General features: G+C 37.2%; 1 protein-coding gene across 2 annotated transcripts in view; it reads right to left on the bottom strand.

Moving 5' to 3' along the window:
* LOC136866217 (acetylcholinesterase) overlaps positions 1-23095 on the bottom strand; it is a 95413-nt gene that overhangs the window by 51217 nt on the left and 21101 nt on the right. For both annotated transcript variants that reach the window (XM_067142998.2, XM_067142997.2), the window contains exons 4-6: positions 17698-17842; positions 10509-10694; positions 4152-4336 (exon numbers count right to left, since the gene is read on the bottom strand). In XM_067142998.2, the coding sequence (XP_066999099.2) occupies positions 4152-4336; positions 10509-10694; positions 17698-17842 (516 nt within the window). The remainder of the gene's footprint in view (positions 1-4151; positions 4337-10508; positions 10695-17697; positions 17843-23095) is intronic.

Genomic DNA, 23095 nt, shown 5'->3' with positions numbered 1-23095 from the left:
AATTTTTCACTTTCCTCATCTTGGTCTTCAACATGGGCAGAGACACTAAGCACTGTTAAATGTCTATGAGGGCATTTGATTCTGAGTTCTATTATCCCCTCGTTCCAGAACACATAGTGGTCAATGTCTTTATGCAATCTTGTATGTACCATTAAAATCACTCCAGATTTGGTTCATATATTACTGTCTACTCCACTGCAGAATTGTAGATAATTCATTGTTTCCTTGGATCCTTTTAGCTTTCTTTTGGTTTCTGTTATTGCTGCTATTCTTGGCAAGGATGTCATCTAGCTGGTCATATTTGGACATTCCATGTTCCATATTGTACTGTATTCTGTTTTTTCCATTTCCTATTCTTTACCTGAGACATGCATAAGTCTTTCTGTTTTTAATCTGTCTGACTATATCTTTTTTGAGACTTAAAAGCGATATAAGTCCTCTCAGTTGGGGGTTAGCCAATAGAGAGCAAGTCTAGTGCTGGGGTTGCCACTTCCAAGCACCTAGATAGGGTTTGAACAGCATTTCCTCTTATAAATTTTAGTATACCTAGAGAAGGAGTCATCAACAAGCACTAGGGGTATGTGACACTTTCAGAACGACAAGCACTTGTGGCAGATCCACGGTCTTAAGGTAAACAGAATAACAACATAACCACATTGGAGATAATACATGCCACAAGATGTAAATACCATCACAAAAGGATGTGTCTGTTAAACTAAATCATATTTTGAAATCTTTCATAATGTCCAGGAATTTCACAACAAAGGTAAGCAAGTTCTACCACTTCACTGCAGTTCACTGTTAATTCACAGAACTGTTAGTGGTTAGCATATGCAAAATAAGGTTAGGTTAGGTGACTACACTAAAAAAACTGAGTAGTGCTGAATGGGAACTTGGGATCAAGAAAAGGTTTGTGTACTATACCTATTGACCTATTTTAGAAAAATATATTACTGGGATGTAAAAGATTGCTATAAATTGGGATGTTGTATGCAAACATTTGGAATGTTTAACAAAAAATTACTAATTAATTAACATATTTATCAGAGCACAAAATCTATGAAGCAAATTGGCAGTACAACAATGAATATCAAATGTTGAATTTGCAAAGTTACCTGCAAATACTGGTACTATAAAAGTATATAATTTTTGCATTTGCATAATTGTGATGAAATAGGGGGCACTTCACATATTTTGACTCATATATGTTATCATTTTCACTTCATTCTTAAAGTCTGAATCTCACAAATTACATTTTCAAATGTATAGATGAGGACAGTTTTTCTCTTTCTTTTCGTAAGTACCAAATGTTGTCTTTTGACATAATGTTGTAAGCAATAGTTTGTTGGTACGGTACCAATTTTGAGATTTAAGTATAATTGAATGCAACAGTATCTACTTTTATAAACAGGAAAGATTATACTTTCTGTTCATACAGAAGAATCTTTGGTAAGAAAAGGTTAATGTTTCATCAATTGTGTACACAAATAAATGTATAAATATTATTATGCAGCAAAGTTAACTATTTCCTAACATCTACTTACCCACACTCCAATAAACTACCGTATATCACTTCACAAAAATAAATATACATTATAATAATTTTATTATAGCAATTTGTATAGTTTAAAACATATTTCTATTAATCTTGCATGTGTGTTGCAATGTTAGAACAAGTAACTCGCAAGATCATGGTCAAACTATAATTATTAACAAGTTAACTGTCAGTCAGAACTATAGTATTGTGAGATTTGTGATGTCTGAATGGGATTTTTAGACTAACTAACTAACTCACTACCTAACTTCACTCCGTTTCTCCATTTATTTACTGAAAAGATGATCTTTTAGGTGAGATAACAAAATAACTAAAATGTGTATGCTGGGAAATAGATGCTCCACATCTGTTGGATATTTTTTCCAATTTTTGGGGCACTGAATCTGTACTACATCTGTTGGGTTTTCCTCATGCTAGATGTTCCCTTTGCAAGCCTTTTTTTTTTTTTCATGCTTCTGAGTCAGAGATTGGCCTCAACCAACTCAAGTAACAGTTTTACAAACTCAATTATTCTAAGGAAAATTCAAAATTATGAACATTTTTGTGATCACCATGAGCTGTTTAAAAGTAAATAATTTTTTTATAAGCATGAATGGGCAACAACTACTGCAGATGAAGTCTTATAGGACGCTGAAAAATTTGAGACTAAAAATTGAATATGTTAAAAAGCAGATCAGGTATTTGAATTCTTTGCTATAAAGCATAGAAACTCTTAAGAATGTTTATTTCAGGCTCTTGAGTATATTTGAAAGTCTGGCTCCCAGGATGTGTGGTCAGTGTACTTGTGTACGGTGTGGGGTTTGTTTCAGTACACGTCTTCACCTCCATACAAGATATCACTCTACTAACCACTACAGAAGCATGCAATAGTGAATACATCCCATCACAGAGGGTTGGCATAAGGAAGGGCATACGGCATCTGTTAACACGTTCCGTGCGGTTCGGGTCACCATGTGCCCCGAAACATGTTACTCTGATCCGTCGGCGCGAACTTCCCAAAACTGCGAAGTAAGTAACTACGTCCTAGTTAAGAATTTCCGTTAACTAATGGCAACATAGTGTTCCAATTGAAGTAAAGGATTGAGGCATACTGCTAGTTTTGATCGGCCCACCAGTGACCCGAAGGAAGTTTTTTTCACCTTCCATTCATATCGCTTAGGGTTACCCTGAGTCCCGATTGTTGTCTGACCCATATTTTTACGCGGGAATCGCTTGGCGCGATTACGGTGAATGAAGCCTAGAGTGTTGCTGCCCCTAGATGGTAGATTGTTGGTTAAGGAGTACCACCCTTCTGATATCTGCTTTCTGCATTGCTCTTAGGTAAGCGAATAGAGGTTACTGGAGTAGTTATTGACATATTTGTTATCTTCCGTAGATAATATTTACAAGCAATTTCACGTCCTTTATTTGTTATCTTCCGCAGATAATATTTACAAGCAATTTCACGTCCTTCACATTCTGACACACCGGTGGCACGGAAAAGAAAGAGGGTTAGGATAGCACTGAATCCCGGACGAATTGTTCATTATTTGGAACAAAGTGACAACAGTATGAAAATAATTAACATAGGCCTCTCATATTCCAATAAAAACTGATCAATGAACGAGAATCTAACAATTAATTCCGGGATCATTTCTGTTTCACGCAACTGTTGAATCGGAACACTGTCGCACAGGTAAATACGCTGGAATGTCTCCTCAACAATGACGCACACAACAAGTGCACATGCATTGCTCAGGATTTCATACTAGGGAGTAAACAAAGTCAATTTCGTCAGGTCACCGGTGACCCGAACCGATAATAACTAAAGGCAGCATCGGGTCACTGGTGGGCCGATACGACGTAACATTAAGTCATCGAAATTCACTGCCGCAGGGAACGTGTTAAATAGCAATTAATTTACATTAGTGCTGGTCCCAGATAACTGGGAAAAAGGGCAGGAAAAAGCATCTCCTAAGTATATCTGAAATATGATCCACATGGTCCGATAACAAATGTGTCAAACACTGAAGAAACAAGGTATCATGAGTTTTTAGGCTTTTTTTTTTTTTTTTTGCTATTTGCTTTACGTCGCACCGACACAGATAGGTCTTTTGGCGACGATGGGATAGGAAAGGCCTAGGAAATGGAAGGAAACGGCCGTGGCCTTAATTAAGGTACAGCCCCGGCATTTGCCTGGTGTGAAAATGGGAAACCACGGAAAACCATCTTCAGGGCTGCCGACAGTGGGGCTCGAACCCACTATCTCCCGATTACTGGATACTGGCCGCATTTAAGCGACTGCAGCTATCGAGCTCGGTAGTTTTTAGGCTTGAAACCATTCATATATATAGAGAGTAAATCTGTTTATACAACTCTAATGAATGGCCTTAGCAAAACATAACTTGGTTTGGAGTGTAAACAATTGAATAATAATGGAAAATCTAAAAAAAAAAAGAACAAACTCAAACTAATTTCACCAAAATTAAAATTTTCAATTTCTTTTTTCACTAAATTTGTTACCGGTAACTATATTTATAGAAAAACATTTAAAGATTGTACAGTTTTATAGTAGGTCATTATAACAGTGAAGCTTATCTGCCGGTGCAATACTCACTTGATATTGATCATATGCTTTCACTATGGTGAGTGGGTCCAAACTTTTGAGGCATGCTTGAACATCTCCAGCTGGGTCACAGCCTGCATATTTAGCTATGAGTAAGCTGTCGGTCACAGGTTCTGTTCCCACGGCCCAGAAGGCAACAGCAGTGCCACTGAACAATAGTACTTGCTTTATCAAATCTATAGAAAGACAGGAACAAAAAGGTATCGTGAGAGGTTTTCAGTACGTCTGATGTTCTGAAGCTTAATGCATAAAAATGTATACTTACGAGGGAACACATACATGTGTTACACTCGGATTCGGTTGAAATTTGGTAGGAATATTCGTGGGAGGCAGTAGAATACTAAGGTGAAAACTGCATGTGCCCAGTGCAAATTTAAACGCCAAAATTGAAAAATAAATAGTCGTAAAATTAGAAGTGCCGCGGGAGTATTGGGGTGTGGCGGAGAGGTAGGGAGGAGCGAAGCAGCGGACATGAACCAATCAGGCTGTAACGAGCTGCGCCAGCAGCCAGGCAGCATATAGTTAGCGCATTCCCCTTAACTTCCCAATCAGATGTGCAAAACGTAAATATGAAAACAGCACCTGAAACAAGTATACAAAGGATGATGTTTGAACAATGATGCCAATAAGGTTTGAGAAATTACGAGTAACAAGAACTCAGGCGTGAATTTTTCAAACCTTATTGGCATCGTTGTTCAAACGTCGTCCTTTGTATACTTGTTTCATGTGCTGTTTTCATATTTACATTTTGCACGTCTGATCGGGAAGTTAAGGGGAATGCACTAACTATACGCTGCCTGGCTGCTGGCGCAGCTCATTACAGCCTGGTTGGTTCACGTCCGCTGCTTTGCTTCTCCCTACCTCTCCACCACACCCCAATACTCCCGCGGCACTTCTAATTTTACGACTATTTATTTGTTCAAGTTTGGCATTTAAACTTGTGCTGGGCACATGCAGTTTTCACCTTAGCATTCTACTGCCTCCCACGAATATTCCTACCAAATTTCAACCGAATCCGAATGTAACACATGTATGTGTTCCCTTATTAGTTTTTTTCGTATTTCCAAGGCAAGAAAGAGACCTATAATTCTAGAAAAAATATCAATCAAAGCTTGGAAAGAAGACAGGAATATACACAAAGGATAAACATTATAATAGATTTGTACAGATAGAACCAGTAAAAAATAGAGATCTAATTGTTTGAAAGCCAGGCTTTTTAGTGTCACCTTGTTGATTGGAAATACCGTTAATACAAGAAGATTTCAACTGTAAAGGGAAAACAAAGTCAAACTCCACACACAACTACCATGATGGATAGGTTCAGTTCTCAATCTGCAATTTTTCCTAGTTCTGATTCTCAATCCCTTGTGTGCTCAAATCTGCTTCAAGAGAAAGGCAGAGTCCACAATCATTATTGAGAGGTTTTCAATCTTGGTGTAGGGAGAGTGTTGGGTAAGGGAAGGCCAGATAAACAAATGGGCTACCCAGCTGAGGGAGTAAAGGCTTGCACGGTTTACCCACAAAAACGTGGGTTTGATTCCTCATCAGGAAGTCAAATAATATAATAAATGAGATTTCCACTTCTGGGGCAGCACATGACCCTGAGGTTCACTCAGCCTACACCGAAAATAAGTTCCAGGTTAATTTCCAAGGACAAAGGCAGCTGGGCATAGGGCTAACCACTCCATCACATTTCTGAATAGTGAAAGCCTTTACCTTTCACTTCTCCAAGGGTCTTCATGGCCTGTACGGAGATGGCAGACAAACAGGCAAGAAGGAGAAGTTAAAGAGAAGAGATTAATAAAATATCTTCTTTGATATTCATACATTTTAGTGTTCTATTTCCATTATTCTTTTCTGTTTTCTTCTAATACTTCTGCCATGTCAAGTCTCTCTAATGTTAGCAAATGCTGAATTATCTCTAACCAGATTTAAAAATGGCACTTAGTATTGGGATTTTATGATCATTCTTTAATGTTATCTAGACAAGGTGTTTCCCTTCTCCCAGTACCTCTTCACCCCAGTATGTTGCCTAGTAAAATCTGTTGTAAGGTTTGTCATTCCCCATGACATGGCCAAGGTAAGATTTTGCGGCATCGTATGCATTGGATGAGTTCTGACATGCTCTTCTAAGTATTTCTTGATTTATTAGTCAAGAAAACCAGGATCTCTTCAACATTCTCAAGTGAGTCAACATCTCAAAAGTTTCAAATGTTTTATTTAGAGAGGCACTCTTATGAGCCCACATTTTTATATTGTACACTTGATCAGGTACAGCATAGGTGAGCCATGAGCTGTCTTCAAGTGAATATAAGCCACTGTACATAATTCATGGTGCTCAAAGCTCTCTTCTATCCCGTATGTTAGATCAAATATCTCAGTCAAACAGATATTTGTTGGTCTCATTCCTGCCCATTCAGGGTTAGTGAAGAAGGCTTCAAACTTGGTCCAATCTGTTCTTATGCCTTTTTTCAGAGAGATGTGATCTGTGGTTGAATAATCTGAAAAACCTAGGTCATGTGAATCTGGTGATGAACAACACTTACATTTTACACATTGCTGAGAATATGTACAAACATGATGTACAGTTGGCAAAATATTCTCCAGATTTTAATGTATTTCCTATATATAGGAACAATAAAAGGCACATGTTATGAGAAGACCTGAGGAACTCACATAAGCCACCAACATTAAGAAATAGCACCTTAAGAACACATGTTTAAAACTCTGCTTTACATACAGCACTGAAACTTTTATAGAATAGAGATGATACACATTCCTTAATTCATATATCAACTAAATAGTTTACTCTGATTATTTTTGGAGATGTAATATTTCGTATAGAAATATGCTAATATATCTCATACTTTTCAGCATAAAAGTTTGTTCTTGGTGACATTATAACCAGGAGTTGCTATTTGATTTATCGTTTTCTAGTAAAAATTGACTCCAAAAGTTTGGTATTTCTATACTGCTTCCCCTTGCAGGAAAGCTTTCCAGTAGCTTAAAAAAGTGTTGTTTTGGAAGAAGGATTAAAGCAGTGAACAATATGGTTTAGATTCATACTTTTTTCAGCTGTATTTCCTTTATTTGCTTTTTTTGACCTCTACTGTTTTGCCTCTTTGGTAACATTTGTTGTGGTATCTTGTTCATGTCTTACACCCAAATGCCCCATATCACTGACCCTGTGGCATCATTTAACTGTATCATGAACTCCAAACTTCAACTTTTTTCTCCCAAACAGTCTAGGCATTGCTGTCCAAATTAAAGAATTCAATGTTGATGGCAAGTTATGGATTTTGTACATTTTTAGTTCAAAGCTGGATTAGCATTCTTGAATTTTCAGGCTATTGAATTGTCAAAACATACAAGAAGGATAGAACAGATAAAGGAGCAAAATTTGGAGGAGAAAAACTGTAAAAAGTGTGGAGGTATGATTGGGGAAGTGTAGAGAAGTGCTACAGGAAGACCTAGTATGGATCTATATTGACCTTTGCATCACAGATACATGTCATGAACACAATGTACAATTCAGGTCTGTGAAATGTAGTTACCAAGGAGTAGAACTCGGGCAGCATGCTGGAGGAGAAACGAATGAGTGAGAGTATCAGTGACTGTGGAATCCCTGCAGTATAGGATAAATTGTCTTGATCACAGTGGTATGAAAAGAATGTTTGAAGAAAAGATATTTCATATGAAGGTGGAAGAACACACAGATGACTAAAGGAAGTAAAGGAATGTGTAGAGAAAGGGTCAGAAAAATCAACAATGCTGGAAGAAGAGGTTATTATTTGAGGCCTGATCACAAATATATTATCTTAAATTTAAACTTACTTTGCTGTCCAATACATGCATTGAAATACCTGAAATCCCTGCAAACTGGAGACATTTAATGATGAAGATTCTGCATAAAGGAAAGGGAAACACCATGCATACTGTGGGATTGCATTGGAAAGCAATGTTTCAAAACTTTTTAAAAGGCTAACCAGTACTGACAGCAAAACTGACACAAGAGACAAATAATTCAGCTTCAGACAAGGATCATCGACAATGAATAGTATACAAAACATAACTTATCACATTGAGAATGCTGATAGAAACCCAAATGGAAAACTCTATAGTATCTTCATGGACTACTGCGAAGCATTTGACATGCTTGACAAGAGATAAACGGCTCGGGAAACTGGAAGCTATAGTAGGATGCACTAACCAGTTAATGAACATCAAAAGACTATTCTTGCTTGTAATCACGTAACTATTAATGACAATATGTCTCTATTGAAACCAATCATGCAGATGAATGGTGTATTACCGGGTGACCCACTTATTCCCACATTATTCAGTGTAGCAGTGGGAAAACATAGGACGAGGAGACAAAGTAAAAAATTGTACATGTAAACACTCAGTGAACTACAGACTACCTTCAATAAGCTAATAATTTGCACAGAGGACAACAAATTCACAATTAACCAGCAGAACCAGATGATATCCACAAAGGAGGGAGAATAGTGTTGAAAGACATAACCTTTTCAGGAATGGAGAACCTCTACACTTCAAATATCTAGACAACATGCTGCAAACATCAGGAACTACCTCCATAAGGCATATCAAGGATAGGGTGGTAATGGCTGTAATAGCAATGAACAACATCACAATGCTAAGTAAACTCTCAACTAATGTAGCAAGGAAGTTATTCCATGCCATATTCTTGCTGATAATCACATACTGTCCTTGCAAATGAAATCTACAAGATATCAAAAATGTGAAAGCAGCCTACAATTTTTTTTAAATTCTGTGCTTTCCAGAATCACTCCATCCAGACTGTGCTATGAGCTCACTAGAGAACTTTTATTTTTGGAAGAACTCCGCTACAAATCAGTGTTGCCATCTATAACTTCCTTTAACCAGCTACAAACAGAGCTGCAGGAAAAGAAGAGGAAATTGTGAATTGTGTGAGAAGACCTGTGAGAGATACCATGCTGTGAACTGCACCAAGAGACAGGCCACATTAGTGAAATTTTGCATGTCATCCTAATGAGTTAAACTTTCTTAGTTCTTCCAGGAGTTCTCAGCTTAGGAGCATGGGTTGGAAACCACTGTTCCCATAACTGAGTCTGGCAATGATTTTACTTACTTCATGTACTTCATCGCCCTTCCGTTTCTTTCGCTGGTACTTTAATTTTTCACTGGGTTGAACTTCTTTTTCTTTCTTCTCTGATTAGTGTTAAGGGAGGATAGTTGCCTAGTTATACAGAGGTGTGAAAGTTATTGGACTCAAAGAGAAGATAAAAAATTTAAATTGTCTTAGTTGTAGTTTTTGTCCTTACTTGTCCTAATTTGTACCATGGAACTTCCTGCCTTTCTGTCAAATATTAATCCAACTGACTAAAAGTTGTGAAATAGAGCTTGCTTTTCTTTTTCTTTTTTAATATTACTCTACATTGAGATTGTATCTTTCTGTTTGGTCTGTTGACAATCCTACAATATCAGTTTTCAAGAGTTTGGATAGTAAGTAGTACAAAGCACAGTACAGTAAAATATCACAGAACCATTTAAGGTGATTACATTTTATCCAATTACACTCAAGAGAAGAATTACAAGTCCTCAACATTGGAATTTAATGTTGATACAGGAGTCAAAATTTGCTATAAATACCATCACTGACGTAATTGAAAAAAAAAACCAATATGTCTCCCATAATTTACTTTAAACAAACAACAAGTAACATGTGAAAGAGCTTCACTGCAGCATAAAAGGATGTATGGTCATTTTTATGGGCACACAGTAATAAATACCAATGTGACAATGGAAATAATCAAAAATTTGTTTTGAGTCTAATAATTTTCACACCTCTGTACTTCCTCTTAAAATAATAATTATTACCACCACCAGCTGATGGTCCAGTAACTTTCTGAACATTATTGTGCAACATCTCCGAGTCAATGCGAGAAGAAAAATTTATGCAGGCCTATTTTCTATGTGCCAACGGCTGTAGCCGTGTTGAAACACCGGATCCCGTGAGATCTCCAAAGTTAAGCAACATTGGGTGTGGTCAGGAGTTGGATGGGTTACCACGCGCTGTTGGTGGGGGGTAAGGGAATGGAGGAGTTGAAAGGAACTGGCCACCCTACCGCACGTAAACTCTGGCTCAGGAACACCTCTGCGGAGGTTCGGGCCTGCCTTCGGGCAGAATAACCTTTACCTTACCTCTATTTTCTATGTAATTTCATGTTATGATCATTGGCTGCAATAATATTTTAATATTTACCAAAAATAATACACTAAAGTACTTTATTTGAATTCTTCACTTTTTAAGAACGTTAGCCATATGTTAATTATTGTACTAACCTTGCGTTAGAGGACTGACATACTGTACAGCAGCACTGGCTGCCCCAGCACTCACTCCAGCTACAGTGATCATATCTGGGTTACCTCCAAAGTGTTCGATGTTGTCATACGTCCACTGTAGGGCCATCAGCTGGTCGTACATAGCTGCATTACCTCCAACTGACTGTGTGCCCAGACTGAGGAAACCTGGACATTAGAGTAAAGTAAAGTAAAGTAAATTAGCCGTATGAATCCCCTAAGGGCTATGGCCTCCTGCAATGCAGGGACAGTGCTCAGTTTAGCTCATCAGGTGAGCAAGTCCTGAAGAGCATTATTATATTGGTTAATCTGTAGTTTTTTCATGATAACATATTACCACATATTGTACATTTGTGTAGTCTCACCCCCGAGTGAACAACATTAATTACGGTATGGCTTTTCATGGTGGTGACAACCTGCAACTTTTGGCTTGAACTTTAATATAAGTTATTCCTTCTCCTCACATATTACTTTTTCCTTGAACAACTTCTCCCCATATTGTGTGACCGAAAGTGCAAGCAAGCACAGTTTATTTAATTTTAACATAGAAACTTAAGTCTATTGTGTGACCTTTTGCTGAGTTTTAATTAATTTTTTCAGATTCACACAAAATGTTTCACTAGAATGGACTTCTATCCGCCTTCGAAAAGCTGACTTCCTCTACTGGGTTTGAATTCATAATGTTAAAATTAATCTACTCTGGATGTAACTGCTTCCAACTGAAGTATCATTGCCAACATTTAGCTCCCTGTTTCTCCAGTCATGATTTATTGAGTATTCCCTGGCATTATAAAAAAATACTCCAAGGCAATTTAAACTAACATATTTTAAAAATTTTGATCTAGAAATATTTTGAGCAGATATTCTAAAAATTCCATGGTATTAAATATTTTCAATGCATATTATAGATGATAAAGTTATGTTCTTTAGGCATTATTTTCTTCATTTATATGACAAACATACACCACTGAAATCATTCATGGTTAAAAGCAAACCAGTTGACTCCATACACAAGAAATAATATAATGAAAGACCATGACAAAGCCAGAAAACAATCTGTTAGAACCAAAACTCCAGAGGATCATGAAGCCTTTAGATAACCAAGAAATTGAACTACATAAATGACTCACAACAAAAAGTTTATATATATGAATAACATATTTAAAAAGTAAGTTTGTAGAGATAATGATGAGCTGTTATTCTTTACGTTGATATGATTTTTGATGCGAAGGTTGAATGGCTGTTGTTTTCTTCATCTGATGACAATTACAGTGTTATTCTTACATTGGTATGATTTTGACACGAAGGTTGAATGGCTGTTGTTTTCTTCATCTGATGACAATATATGTTTTCAAAACATTGATAGTGAAAATTTATATTATTGAAGATATTGTGGAAGTTTGATGGGGCTGTTGAATTATTGTTGTGATTGGTTGGTTCTGAAATGAAAAACTGTAGTTAATTTGATGAGAATGAAAAGAAAAAACTTGAGTATGTTTTGTCAAAGTGTTGTTGGAGAGAAGATGCTGGTGCTTACCTATGGCGTTGTTGGCCCGTTTGACATGTTATGTGAAGCGTTATCAGGATACTAGTGATCGCTAACGTTTTTATTCCTTGTGTTGTATGTATGTCATGGGTTAAAGGGGGCGGGGTTGTAGGCTTGTGATTGGCGAACGGGAGGGAGTTGTGTGTAGTGGGGGAAGCGGGGGGGGGGGGGGTGGAGCATTTAATGGCTTAAGATTGGTACGTGGAGGGGAATTACGTAAGTTGGGAGGAGAAGGGAGGTGTGATGTGTTTGTTGGCGTGGAAGGAGCGTTTATTGATACCGTTTTGAAAATATTAAAAAAATGTTTGTCCTGAAAGTTTACTTTATTGAACAATGTTACTATTTGATCATATAAAGGGCTTCTATTGTCTATTGGGTCATTTAAATTATTAGTATTGAATTTTTGATCCAAGAATATGTATAAATTTTCTAATTCGGTCATGAGTCTACCTTTTTTTAGTCTTTTTAAAATTTGAAGGTCCTGTTCAATTGTGGTAAATTTGTGTCCAGTTTCTTTCATATGATTGCTCATTGCTGAATGTTTGTTGTGTTTCTGAGCATTGAAATGCTCGGTGTACCTAGTTATGAAACTTCTACCTGTTTGTCCGATGTATGAGCTGAGGCACTCATTACATTTTAATCTATAGATACCGGAGCCTGAGTATTTATTATTTTCAGAATTTATTGTATTGTGGTTGAAGAACATTTTTTGGTTTGAATTTTGAGTTTTCAAAGCTATTTTGATCTTTTGATTTTTTAAGGTATTGGTTATTTGATGTATGATTGGGTTAGTATATGTAAAGGTTGCATATTTTGATTTTTCATTTTTTATAGGGGAGAGGTTTGTGGATAGTTTCAATTTAACTTTATTCATTAGTTTGCCTATGATGGAGGGGTTGTATCCATTAAAAGTGGCTATTTCTTTTATTGTATTTATTTCTTTTTTTAAAATTGGTGGTTGAAAGGGGAATTTTTAGAGCTCTGTACACCATACTGTAAAATGACGACTGTTTGTGTGATTGTGGATGTACGAAACTTTGTTTAATAGTTGTAGGTGTGAATGAGGGTTTTCTGTAAATTTGAAAATCAAACTTATTGGAAGTTCTTGTTATTGTGATGTCAAGAAAATTAATTGAGTTTTGGTTCTCGTCCTCCTTAGTGAATTTGACACTGTTATCTAGATTATTTAAATAAGTTAATATGTTTTCACTATTGTTGAGATTTTTGTCAATTATTACTAGCGTGTCATCAACATAGCGTAGCCAGAGATTTAATCTATTGATGTTTTTTATTATTTTGCTGTTTTTGAGGTTATCCATATAAATTTCAGCAAGGATTCTGGATAAAGGGTCTCCCATAGCCAGGCCTTCCTGTTTGTATATTTTACTGTTGAAAGTGAAATAGTTGTTTTGTAAGACAAAGTTTAGTACTTTTAAGAGTTCTTCTATTTCTATTTTGCTTAAACTGCTGTGTTTGGAAAGATTGTTTTTTATTATTTCTGTAGTTTTTTTAGCGGGAATGTTTGAATACATGTTAGTGACATCGAAAGAGCACATTTTGTGATTAGGTTTTAGTGACATCGAAAGAGCACATTATGTGATTAGGTTTCAAGTTGAATTTTTTAAGGGTTTCACATAGTTCTATTGAATTTTTGGGGTGTTTGTTATGCAATTTGAAATGTTTTTTGAGAAATTTTTGGTGGAATTGTGAAGTTTTGTATGTCGGGCTATTTTGGCTGTTTATGATCGGTCGAATGGGAACGTCCTTTTTATGTACCTTCGATAATGATCTGACGGTGGGTAGTTTGGGGTTCATGTTAATGAGACTTTGGTATTCATGTTCATTAAATAAAAATGAAGAATTTTTCAAAAGTGTTTTTAGATTACGTTGAGTTTTTGTAGTGGGATCTTTTGGGATTGTTGTGTAAGTTTCATTAGAGAAGAACTCCTCTGTTTTACGGATGTAATCCTGTTTTTTCATTAAGACTATAGTATTGCCTTTGTCGGCTTTAGTTACTATGATGTTATTAGTGTCCACTTTTATTCTTAATGCATGGATCTGTTTTGGTGAGGAAGAGTTATTTTTGTTAGAAATTTATTTTACAAGGGCAGGTGATTTCTTTTTAATTTCATATTTTACATCGTTCTGTTTGTCTGTTGGAATTTGTTTTATGGTATTGACTAAAGCTTCAAGCCATTTTCTTGCTACTGTACCATCAAAAGACGTCCTATTCATCAAGTGAATTATGCAGGATTTCATCATTATATTAGATTTTTAGTTATTCATGAACATTTTTACAATAACTGTAAAAATTTTTTATCTCACCTACAATCATTATCAAACACATTTTAGTATAATTTTAACCTGTTGTCTGACAAAAATAAAAGGTTTTGATAGTGACTGAAGATGCCTCACAGTAAGAGGCGAAACATGTCTCACATTTAAAAGAATGTTTTAACTGAAATGCCAACATCTTGTATTGTATTGAATAGGTGGAAATAAATATTAAATATTTTCCTATATACATTTTATACATGGGTATGGTGATAGAAATGAAGATGGAAAGAAACTGTTGGATTTTTGTATCAGAAATAACCTGGTAATAAAAAACACATGGTTTATGAAGAGGAATAGCCATAAAATCAGCCGATATAGTTGGGATGGACAGTATGGAACACTCATCGATTTTGTAATAACAGACCGAGAATGGGGAAGATACATCATGAATACGACGATAATCCCCAGTGAAAGTATGAAAGGTGATCATAGATTATTAATTGTGAAATTAAAACAAGTAAAAGTCCCTAAAATTGTACTGAAGAAGAAACCAAAGATCAGGATTTGAGAATTGGAGGAGGAGGAGGATAAAAGAATAGCATTCCAAGATTGGATTAAAAAGAAGTTGCCTAACATGGAAATACGAAGTGGAGAAGAAGAGTGGGACAATTTAAGACAGACATTTGTGGAAGCAGCAACTGCGGTATGCGGGGAAAAAAAAGAAAATGTTAAGGTAAAGGAGACACAGCGGTGGACAGACAAAATAAAAAAGGAAATAAAAGAAAGGAACAAGGTGAAGAAAGAAATGGATAAGGAAAAGCAAAAAACATATCAGAGAGATGAGAATAAGATAGAAAGGTTACATGTGGAATACAAAAGATTGAAACTACAAGTAAAGAGGAGTATCAATGAAGAAAAGGAGAAATGTTGGGGAGAGTTTACCAACAAAATTGAGCAAGATAGTCAAGGAAATCAGAAACTATTATACAGAGTAATAAAATCAAAAAGAATAAATCAAGAAAAAGTCAAGGCATTAGAGAGAGAGAGAAGATGGATCCATAGTATATGACGAAAAGGGTCTTCAGAAGGTGATGGCGAGGTATTTTTGGAAACCTTTATAATGAGGATGACTGCTCGGAGGAAGAAGGAGATAAGAAAATGGAAATAATAGATGGAGAAAAGAAAAAGAGAACCTGATAACATGGTTGGAACTTGAAGGGGCAGTGAAAGCAATGACCAAATGTAAAGCAAGTGGAAAATACTAATTCAATGCTGATATGATTAAGGCAGCAGGAAGCATTGGACTACAGTGGCTGTACTGAGCCCTCAATGCCATACGGAAGAATGAAAGGATACCTGAAGATAGGCAAAAAGGAAACATTGTACCATTGTTCAAAAAAAAGGAAATAGGAAGAAATGTGAAAATTATAGAGGTATAACCCTATTATTTTATCATATAAAACCAAACCCCACAGCACTTAATGCCCTTGAAAGGGCCTTGTCCTGCCCAGCGACTGCTGCTCAGCCAGAAGGCCTGCAGATTACGAGGGTTCATGTGGTCAGCACGACGCATCCTCTCGGCCGTTATTCAGGGCTTTCGAGATCGGGGCCGCCATCTCACCATCAGATAGCTCCTTACTTCTAATCATGTATGCTAAGTGGACCTCGAACCAGCCCACAGGTCGAGAGAAAAATCCCTGACCTGGCCGGGAATTGAACCTGGGGCCTCCTGGCGAGAGGCAGGCACGCTACTCCTACACCACAGAGCCGGCTCTTATTATCATATGGGCTAAAAATGGAGAAAGTCATAGACAAAAGACTGAGGGATATAATGGAAACACACTTAGAGGAAGAACAATATGGCTTTAGACCGAATAGATCAACAATAGACTTGATATTTACAGTGTGAATGATAATAGGAAAACATCTAAAAAAGAACAAGGAAATCATCTGTGTATTTTTTTGATTTGGAAAAAGCTTATGATACAGTTAAGAGAAAACATGTATGGGGAATGCCTACTGGAAAGGAATGTACCAAAATCATTAATTAACAAGTTAAAAATGTTGTATTATGAGAGTAAAAGCAGTGTACAAGTGGAGAGTGGTGACTCTGAAACATTTTATTAAAAACAAAAATCTCAAGCAAGGAAGTGCACTATCGCCATTATTGTTTATTATATTAGTGGATGAAATCATAAAACATGTAAAACAGAGTATCAGTAATGATGAAGTGAATGCTTTGGTATTTGCAGGTGATGTGGTGATTTGGGGAAGGAGAGGAAAAGAAGTACAAAGGAGACTGGATATTTGGAATGAAAATCTGAAAGCGTTTGGAATGGTAATTAGTAAAAAGAAAACTGTAGTCATGCACTATGGAAAAGAGAAAACGAGAACCCAAGTGAACATAGATGGAGAATGTAGAACAGTTCACATATCTGGGTAGCATCATTAATGGAAGTAATGACATCAATCCTGAAATTAATAACAGACTAACTAAGGTACAACATTTTATCATCAAATCAGAGAGCTTTTATGGGATGACAAAGTACCCAAGAAAACAAAATTAACATTATATAAACAGTATTTCATACCAATTGTAACATACGGACTAGAAATGCTGGTAACTAATAAGAGACAAGATAGTAAGATGCAAGCAGCAGAAATGCAATTTTTAAGTACATCGGTTAAAAAGACAAGAGATAGAATTCAAAATATTAAAATCAGAGAAGAGCTAAATATAGAATCATTCGTACAGAAGATACTGAAAGCAAGACAGAGATGGTTCGGACATGTAAAAAGAATGGGAAAGGAACAGGTAGCAAGAAGGGAATTAGAAAGAGAAGTTAAGGGAAGAGACCAGTTGGAAGACTGAGAAGAAGGTGGTTGGATCAGACTTGGAAGGATATTAGAGAATCTGGACTGGATGTGGTGGAAGTAATGGAGCAGGAAAAGTGGAAGGACAGAAAGGAGTGGTGGAGGCTTGTTAACCACACCTGGGCGACTGGAGTGGGACATTGATGATGATATATATTTCTTATCATTAACTTATCCGGTTCTATGGCTGAGTGGCCATGAATTTTGGCTTCCAGTTCTTGGTGCCCGGGGTCAATTCCCAGTTGGGTCAAGGGATTTTAATCTAAAATGGTTAATTCCTTTGATTCGGGGACAAGATTTTTGTGCTGTCCCCAACTGTCCTGCAAGTCACATATCACACACATCATCATCCTCCACCACGCCAACACTCAATTTCTCATGAACAGTAGATGCAGCCCTCTTGTCAGAAGGTCTGTATTACAAAAGCCACACCAAGCTTGTTATTAATATTAAGCTTTTCTTGATAGTACTTACCAAGAGGTCCCAGTCGGTACTGAGGAGCAACAATCACTATGTCATGCTCCAAGAAGAAGCCTGGTGCAACATCTTGGCTCGAACCTGCTGAGAAGCCTCCTCCATGGATGTAAAATAGCACTGGCAGCTTGCTAGCATTGTTCACCTGTAATGCCATATGCTCAGATACATACACTAAGTGAATCATCATCATCATCATCATCATCATCATCATCATCATCATCATCATCATCATCATCATCATCACCATCATTGTTACGGTTTGAAGCTATTTCATTGATTCTACTATATACTTTATATACCGTGATGTAGTTAATTTTACCAGCCCTGTTTCATAAAACTAACTAATAATATTAGCTAATAATATTAGAACTCATAAAAATAATTATTAGTTAACCAAATTCTGTTTCATAAAGATTTACACACGACTAATAAAATATCTTCACTAATAATATTAGTTCATTAGTCAGCTGATACAAATGGAGGTTAGAATCGGTCTGTTGCATATGTTCTTGGTTTGGGTTTGTTCCTAGCAGTAGGCTAATGCTTGACTACAACCGACTACTAATCCACATGTTCAAAGGCCCACTTGAGATTTTCGTTGTTGTGACTTCAGTACATATGAAAACGGATAAAAGAAGTGAAAATAATGTGAGAGAAGAAAATTTATTTGCGGAAAGTGATTGAGATAAAGCGTCAACTATTCGCAGCCTTTTTCACACTATAACTCTCCTTGTTCCTTTTACTTTTTATTTCATGTGCTCTTAAAAATCTCTGTTGAGATGGACTAGCAAAATCTTTGTTTACTACCCCTGTTGGTGGGGGCAGTAGAATAACAGCCACGGTATCCCCTGCCTGTCGTAAGGGGCGACTAAAAGGGGTCCCAGGGCTCACAACTTGGGAGCGTGTGTTGGTGAACATGGGGCACTGAGATGAGTCCTGCCATTGCTTCAACTTACTTCTGCCAGGCTCATTTTCATCTACCCTTCTGACCTCCCTTGTTCAACTCTTGTTCTTTTCCAACTCTGACAGTATTAGGTTGTGAGGCCGAGAGAGTCTTTCATTATCACACCCTTCGTGGTCCTTCTCTTTCTTTAGCCGATACCTTCATTTTCAAAATGTCGGATCCTTTCCATTTTTCTATCTGATTAGTGTTATTATAGATGATGGTTGCCTAGTTGTAGCCTACTTCCTCTTAAAACAATAACCATCACCAGCATCATCCTGGTTTACTGGTGATATAAGCCAAGATTTTAAAATATACTTGGACTGTCCGAGCAGAACTGCACTAGAGAAACACAATGATACTGTGTGTCACTACCAACCGGTGGAGTGCAATGCGAAGCTGCTATTTTAAGGTTATGCTTCATTCCTTGCAGTGGAACATTCTATTATTATCTACTAATCCGATCAAGCAAATACTCAAAAGTTATGTAATGTAACCTAAACCTCCCATTGTAGCGTACCGGTATTCGTATGTTTGTTACATGTCAGTACAGGCTGTTTTTGACGTAACATTTATTAAACGGTGAATACCTACACTCGTTCCTTATCACTATTTGAATCAGAGTCGACCATTTCAGTGATCTTCATGATTTTATGCCAAAATATTAAAATACCGCTCACTTTGGTTTCACTAATAATATGAATTATGAGTCAAAATACACTCATGGAAATAATCCTAATAATATGAGTAACTTTTATTAGTCATGTTGTCTATGAAACAATTTACTAATATTATTAGGAACATCTACTAATAATTTTGACTCATAAACTAATAACTAATATTATTAACTAATAATTTTATGAAACATAATACTAATATTATTAGTTAATATTATTGGTTTCTTACTAATAATATTAGTGAAAGATGTTTTATGAAACAGGGCGCACTGGGGAGACTGATTACCTCAGGTCAAGTAGAGGTACATCATTCTCCTGGATAAAGAGTACTGCAATGACTTCAAAATGTTGGCAACCTGTGCATAAGGTACACAAAGCAACAATATGATCCAAGTGGGAAAAGGATCTTAATTGTAATTTAACAGACCCTGGAAGCCTCAGATCTATGAACAGTAGGGAACATTAAAGAAGCTGTAGAATTGCACTGTTACCGGTACAAGATCTACCGAAATATCAAGAGGATCAACACTGGCTTTGATCTCTGTGCATAACTGCTATAGAACTGCAGTGACACAAAATGATGTGGATCACACATGCACCGAAGGTAAGAAAATGCAATTCACCATTACCTGCCATTGTAAATATTTAATGGCCTGTATGGGCCATGAGTTTAGTTCAGTTTGTTAATGTACTTCATTTTACAGAAATTGTTTTTAGAATGCTGATATTTGCTAACTGCAGTGAGCAGTTGGGTATCCTCAACTTGGTTTTCCAAGATTTCCTGTTTCAACTTCTTTCTCAAACCTGTGGCCACTTCCTTCTCAGTTCTGCCCCAATCTTTGCAGGCAACTCATCAATACAGAAGAACATATAATTACTCATGGGCTGATGACTACAGAGTCTCGAACCTTAAAAATACAGCCACAACAACAATATGATTTCATGCTGATGAATTATGGAGAACATATTTTATCAATTAAATGGACCTGAAACCTGTATCCTGCATAACAATGCAAATAGTAAAATCCAGTCAACATAAATGAAATACATCAGGACAGTGAACCAAAAGACCAGGAAGGACAAGATTAGAAACGAAGCAATTACCTGTTACCGAGCTTGTAGGAAGACACAAGCTACAATGGTTTGGACATGTTATGAGGATGGACAGAACAAGAACAGCAAGGAATTTCTTTGACAGAGAAGCGAAAGGGGAGAGGCCAGTTGGGAGGCCAAGGAATCAATGGATAGAAGAACAGCAAGGAATTACTTTGACAGAGAAGTGAAAGGAGAGAGGCCAGTTGGAAGGCCAAGAATCGATGGATAGACACAGTGAAACTGGAGGTCAACAAGAGGAATGCCAAGTGAGAGGACATAGAAGAACAGAACCTATACTTCGACAGGAAGAAGTAGCGAGCACTTGTACACCACACCCAGGAAAATGGAGCTGGAAAATCATGATGATGATGATGATGATAATTTACCTTAATAAATATTTTTGAAGACTAATGTTCATGAGAACTTTTTATTGATACCTAATTGATCATGATCTTGACATCATGGGTTAGGCTTTGTAATCTTGTGATCATTTTTTGTTAGTGTTTTAACATTGCACTGATACACGGAAGGTTTCATCGGCGGTGCAAGGATAGGAAAGGACTAGGACTGCAAAGATAGTAGACCTGGCCTTAATTTAGGTATAGCCCCAGCTTTTGCCTGGTGTGAAAATGGGAAACAAAGGAAAATAATATTTAGGTTTGTTGATGGTGGGGTTCGAACCCACCTTGTGATGATTACAAACTACCCATGGACACTCATGTTCATAAAAACCAGAACACCTTGAAAGACTAGGGATAGGAAGTTCATATTCATTAGACATGTGCATTAGTATGTTCTGAAGAAATGATTAGCATTTGAACCCTGTTGGCCCTCAGGTTCAAGGTCCACATTGTTATCACTGCACACCTCCACCGACCAGTAAAATGTGCCTGCAGCTCTCGTTGTCGCTATAATCCGAAGGTAATGGATCAGTGTGACTTAAGCAGACATGCAGGATGCCTCGCAAATGTATGCGAGAACTGTACCGTCAAATAAGTGAGTTTAAAAGAGGGCGCATTATTGGCATAAGAGAACGAGATACATCCATCTGGGAAATTGCTGTTCGTGTGGGATGAAGTGTGTCGGCAGTGCAACGGGTGTGTACAGAATGGTTCACAGAAGGCCGAAGAACATGATGGGATGGGTCTGGTTGCACCACCCAGATCAGCTCCAGAGAAGATCGACACCTCATCCTAATGGCATTGCAAGACAGATCTGCATCCTCCTTGGCTCTGGTGCAACAATGGAAAGGGTAACACATCATACACTATCAGGAGTGACAGTCCGTCATTGTTTATTACAGTCTGGGTTACTGGTGCATCGTCCACTTCTCCGCCTACCTTTGATAATGTGCATAAACATGCTAGACTGCAATGGTATATGAAACGACGCCACTGGGGACAGGAATGGCAGCAGATAGTGTTTTTGGACAAATCCAGGTTCTGTTTGTTTGAAAATGATGGCCACATTTTGGTTTGCTGCAGACAGGGGGAGAGTTATCACATTGACTGCATTCGCACAAGATATGCAGCACAAACTCAAGGCCTTATGGTGTGGGGTGCTATTGGGTACAACCACAAATCACAGTTGGTGCGTGTCCAGGGCACATCCTATGACCCGTAGTCATACCCTTTCTGCATGACACCCCAGATGCCATATTTCAGCAGGACAATGCACGACCACATGTTGCTGCATGAACACGTGCCTTTTTGCTGTCACAGGATGTCAGGCTTTTGCCCTGGCCTGCCCAATTACTGGACTTATTGCCAATCAAAAACATGTGGGATATGGTGCGGCGCTGTGACCCAGTGCCAACCACCAAAGATGAACTGTGGAAACAGGTGAATGCAGCATGGATGGCTGTACCCCAGGATGCCATCCATGCCTTATACGCATTGATGCCATCAAGCATGGAACAAGTTATCATTGTCCGTGGAGGACCCAGTGCCTACTAGGCAATGGGAAACATGCTGAACCTAGGTGACTGAAATGCTAGTTGTCTCTGCAAAACATACTAATGAACATGTTCTGTGAATATGAACTTCCTATCTCTAGTCTTTCAAGGTGTTCTGTTTTTTAGTAATATGAGTGTATAAATGAACTAAAAGTGTGATGCACTAAAATTACAGTTGTCTTAGTTTCATTTAACATTTTCATTTTGTACCACCCCAGGGCAACAAGGCACTAAGAGAAATTGCTAATTTTTAGAATCTAATATCATAGAGCCTAACTTCTGATCAGCCTTAAATAATAAGTTTTTAAAATTTTGAATTAGATTTAGATATTATATTCATTTTGCTTTGTTTGATATCTTACTACTACTACTACTACTACTACTACTACTACTACTACTACTACTACTACTACTACTACTACTACATCAAGTTTCTGTGATCAGTACTAGAATGAATTGGTCATTATAGATAATGGCACCCCTCACTATGATACTACCCATTCTGGGGGTATGATGTTCGGTAGAACATCTACATACTCAGATTCAGTGGTCATCAATGCTAGGAGAAGTTACCTTCCCCTCTGGACCCAAACCTGATTAATATTATCGTTCTCAATGCAATTTTATTTTGGTGTAAATAAATATCACACAAGATATGTTCACTTCTTTGCATAAAACTACTTTATTGTTGCTATGTCTATTCCTTAACACATTAATGATGGGCTA

The sequence above is a fragment of the Anabrus simplex genome, chromosome 3, assembly GCF_040414725.1.
Source record: "Anabrus simplex isolate iqAnaSimp1 chromosome 3, ASM4041472v1, whole genome shotgun sequence".
NCBI classification, from domain to species: Eukaryota; Metazoa; Arthropoda; class Insecta; order Orthoptera; family Tettigoniidae; genus Anabrus; species Anabrus simplex.
Note: the sequence above shows the minus strand (reverse complement) of the source record. Positions and strands in the feature narration are given on the sequence as shown.